Genomic DNA, 3,503 nt, shown 5'->3' on the forward strand with positions numbered 1-3,503 from the left:
GGAAAGAGAGCGCTCACCCATCTCACTTTAATCTCTTCAATTAGCACCATTACAAACCTGTCAAGTAGTCTGATTACTGTAATGGTGACCAGCGCCATCAAGGCGGCAGTTTCGCCGGGAAAGGGATTCTGGGATTGCGTGGACAAAGCTGAGGTGGGGAAAATCAGTTCTTTAGTTAAAAACAAAAGAACTAATTCTGACTTAAAAGTATATAGAGTATGAAACGTATGAACTACTAAAGGAAGCGCTTACTCAAAAATGAAACAAGAGGATGAGTAAATAAGGACATCGTTTTAATTTTAATGGTACTTTTCCTTTAAGGAAGAACGTTCTGACCCAACAGTTTCTTACAAAATTCCTTGTGCTTCTCACAATTGATATTTACAAATAAATGGAATTTCAAAATGGAGCCTTTGGTGCACCGAGCTTATCAGACTTCCAAAAGAGAAAAAAAAAAACTTAAATATATTATCTAAATCTTAATATCTTAAGATTTTTTTTTTGTTAATAATGAACACTATTCCGTAGTAAAAACAAGTCTTAATATCTTATGCAGTGTTGGCACTCAAGTAAACTGAACTTGTTTCAAGGATTTTTAGAAAACTTAAATCAAAAATAAAGATAATTTCCCAGAAAACAAGTCTTAATATCTTATATATTGTTGCGGTAACACTTTATTTTAAGGTGTCTTTGTTACATGTACTTACTATTACAATAACAATAAATGATGCATAATTACAAGTAACCCTAAGCCAAACCCTAATTCTAACCATAACCATATAGTAAGTACATGTAGTTAATTAATATTACCCAGTACTTAAATGTACAATTACACTGTAACAAGGACACCTTAAAATAATGTATAACCATTGTTGCTTCTTAAACTGATTTTGTTTCAAGGATTTTCCTACATTTTAAATGGAAAATAAGACAAAACCATGTTAAGAATAAGAGTTTTTGGAGTGCAGATTTAAAGTAAGAATCTGCACAAGTTAACTCAAGTTAAAAAAAAAAAAAAAAGAACATCACAGACGTCTGTTTCTTCAAAACGGCACTGCACTGGCCCAACATGACTCCCCCAGCACTGAAGGAGGGATTCAAGTGGCGCTGTCAGTCCACAGGGAGCTTGTTACACTTGACGTGGTGCGTGCTACCTGCTGTGAATAATTAATGGAGCCATTTCCAGAAAGCTGTGTGTAGGTTACTGGGGCAGGCTGAGGAGAATGTGAGGGACTCAGGGAGGGGTCGGTGTGTGTACAGAATGGAGCGTTTGGGTTTTGTGTCCCACACAAACCAACCTTAAATACAACACAGTGAAGTTAAAAGGAAAGTGATGAAAAGAATGGCATCGCACAGGTCTGATGGGAGAGGGAAAGGAGCTGATGAGCCACAGGGGGGTTTATGCTGCTCAATACTGAGACAATGTGATGAGCAGAAAGACGCACAGCAGACAACAGTCTTCGAGAATATTAAACTTACCTGCTACAAAATATAATGTTATCAGAAAGAGGAAATAAGCAAACCCCTACTCCCTCAAGATTTCAGAGATTTCCATTCCACAGAACATGGGAGAGTGGGAAATTTAGCTGTCATAATTTTTACTCAAGTTGTACAATAGTCAACGAGAAATAAGAGGGAAAAAAAGACTTAAAAATGGTTATATTTCAGAATGTCTGCTATCATTGGAAATTAGAAGAAAACATACAATATCCCAAATAAAAATCTGTATCAAGTGGTATAATAAAGGGAAAATATGTCAACGATTTACATTTAAAAATAAAAATACAAAATACTGTACTAAATATACTACTCATGTTCCAAAGTCTTATTGTGCTGCATGCTAAATAAAATTTAAGTTTAATATCTGAATGTTGTACTATATGTACAATATATATTTGTAGATCTAAATAAAATTTGTTTTGAATAAATTACCATGCAAAAAATTGGCCTCGAAATGCAAAACAATGTGAATCTCTTAATCACAGGAAACTGTATATGATGGGCCCATTCTAAATGTATTGGTAACATGACAAAATTTACACAGTTTCACCCAAAACACACAGCTGTGACATTTTGAGGCAGTCCTGAAGTTAGCAGTTCCATGGGCATTCTGGAAAGGAAGAACTTTGACTGGGAGATAATTAGCTTTGGCTCAACACAGGCCTTAATCATCATCCTTAATCATTTCCAGCACAATGAGGACTATTATTTTAGCATGTAATAATTAAACTGACGCCCCACCAAAAAAATCTGAGCAGCTTGAGAGAACACGGGCAGAAACACAGTGGAGAGACAGAGAGACAGACAGACAGCAGCTGTAGACAGACAGACAGAGGGGCTACACTCTTAAAAATAAAGGTGCTTCGCGATGCCATAGAAGAACCTTTTTGTCTAAATGGTTCCATAAAGAACCTTTAACATCTGAAGAACCTTTCTGTTTCACAAAAGGTTCTTTGTAGTGAAAGAAGGTTCTTCAGATTACAAAAAGGTAAGAAACAGATGGTTCTTTAAAGAACCTTTGACTGAATGGTTCTTTGTGGAACCAAAAATGGTTCTTCTATGGCATCGCTTGAAGAACCTTTTGAAGCACCTTTATTTTTAAGAGTGTAGGTGACAGACTGGTGTGCGGTTGTCTCACCTCCTGTATGGTTTTGCTGGCAGGGAAGTGGAGGCTGTAATCTCTCTGTGCTTCACGGTGGCTAATGACGAGCAGGTAGTTCTGACTTGACAACCCTTGCTGGGCACTGCTAAACAGCGGGAAGGGCAGAAGGGGGAAAAAGACAGAGAGGAGCATTAGAGTTCAGCGGTGGACGAGTCAGGGCTCGTCTATGTCTCCCCAGGGTCTCTGGGCTTCGACAAGCCTGTGCCACCCCACTGCTCTGCTTGGGTAGCGGGAGGCCAGGGCAGAGCCAAGGGCCACAGCATGGGCGCACACCAGCACCAAGGCCATCTGGAGGTATCAATTGGGGCTAAGAGGTGTAAACGTCACATAAAAGGACAAGAGGGCTTGTGCCGCTCGTCCGCTCCGCCGTCACACTGACCTCAGAGTGGGTTTGAGATTCATGGGAGCCGTGGTGCTGAGCTGTAGGAGAGAAGGCCTCATCTGATGACAAACGATGGGGGTTAAGTAGCGCTTTGAGCAAATGCTCCGTCTGTGTGTGTGAATATGAATCAACAGCTTAGAGGCGAGCCTGCCGGCTAATCAGGGTTCGAATGAAAGCAGTCAGGAAGAGGAGAGTCTGGGAATTAATATGTAACGCACACATTAATTATGCAACCAGCGCCTTAATCTGAGGAGCTTTGGACAAGCTTATGTTAACAGAGGACCAAATTTACTGTAATGGCAGCTTATTTACATTGACTAAAACTGCGAAATTAATATGTAAATGTAATGTTTGTTGTAGCTAGCGATGAAGATTGAAACGGTGGCCTAGGAGAGGAGGATGCATATGCGATGCTGTGGAGAGTGGAGAAACACAGAGTCATGAATACAAGTTGTAAAG

General features: G+C 39.6%; 1 protein-coding gene across 1 annotated transcript in view; it reads right to left on the reverse strand.

The window, feature by feature from the left end:
- LOC107657846 (FAS-associated factor 1-like) overlaps window positions 1–3,503 on the reverse strand; it is a 70,948-nt gene that overhangs the window by 42,420 nt on the left and 25,025 nt on the right. Inside the window, exon 7 of the mRNA XM_016446118.1 lies at window positions 2,639–2,744. Within this exon, the coding sequence (XP_016301604.1) occupies window positions 2,639–2,744 (106 nt within the window). The remainder of the gene's footprint in view (window positions 1–2,638; window positions 2,745–3,503) is intronic.

Source organism: Sinocyclocheilus anshuiensis, unplaced genomic scaffold (assembly GCF_001515605.1).
Source record: "Sinocyclocheilus anshuiensis isolate Anshui unplaced genomic scaffold, SAMN03320099.WGS_v1.1 scaffold107, whole genome shotgun sequence".
NCBI classification, from domain to species: domain Eukaryota; kingdom Metazoa; phylum Chordata; class Actinopteri; order Cypriniformes; family Cyprinidae; genus Sinocyclocheilus; species Sinocyclocheilus anshuiensis.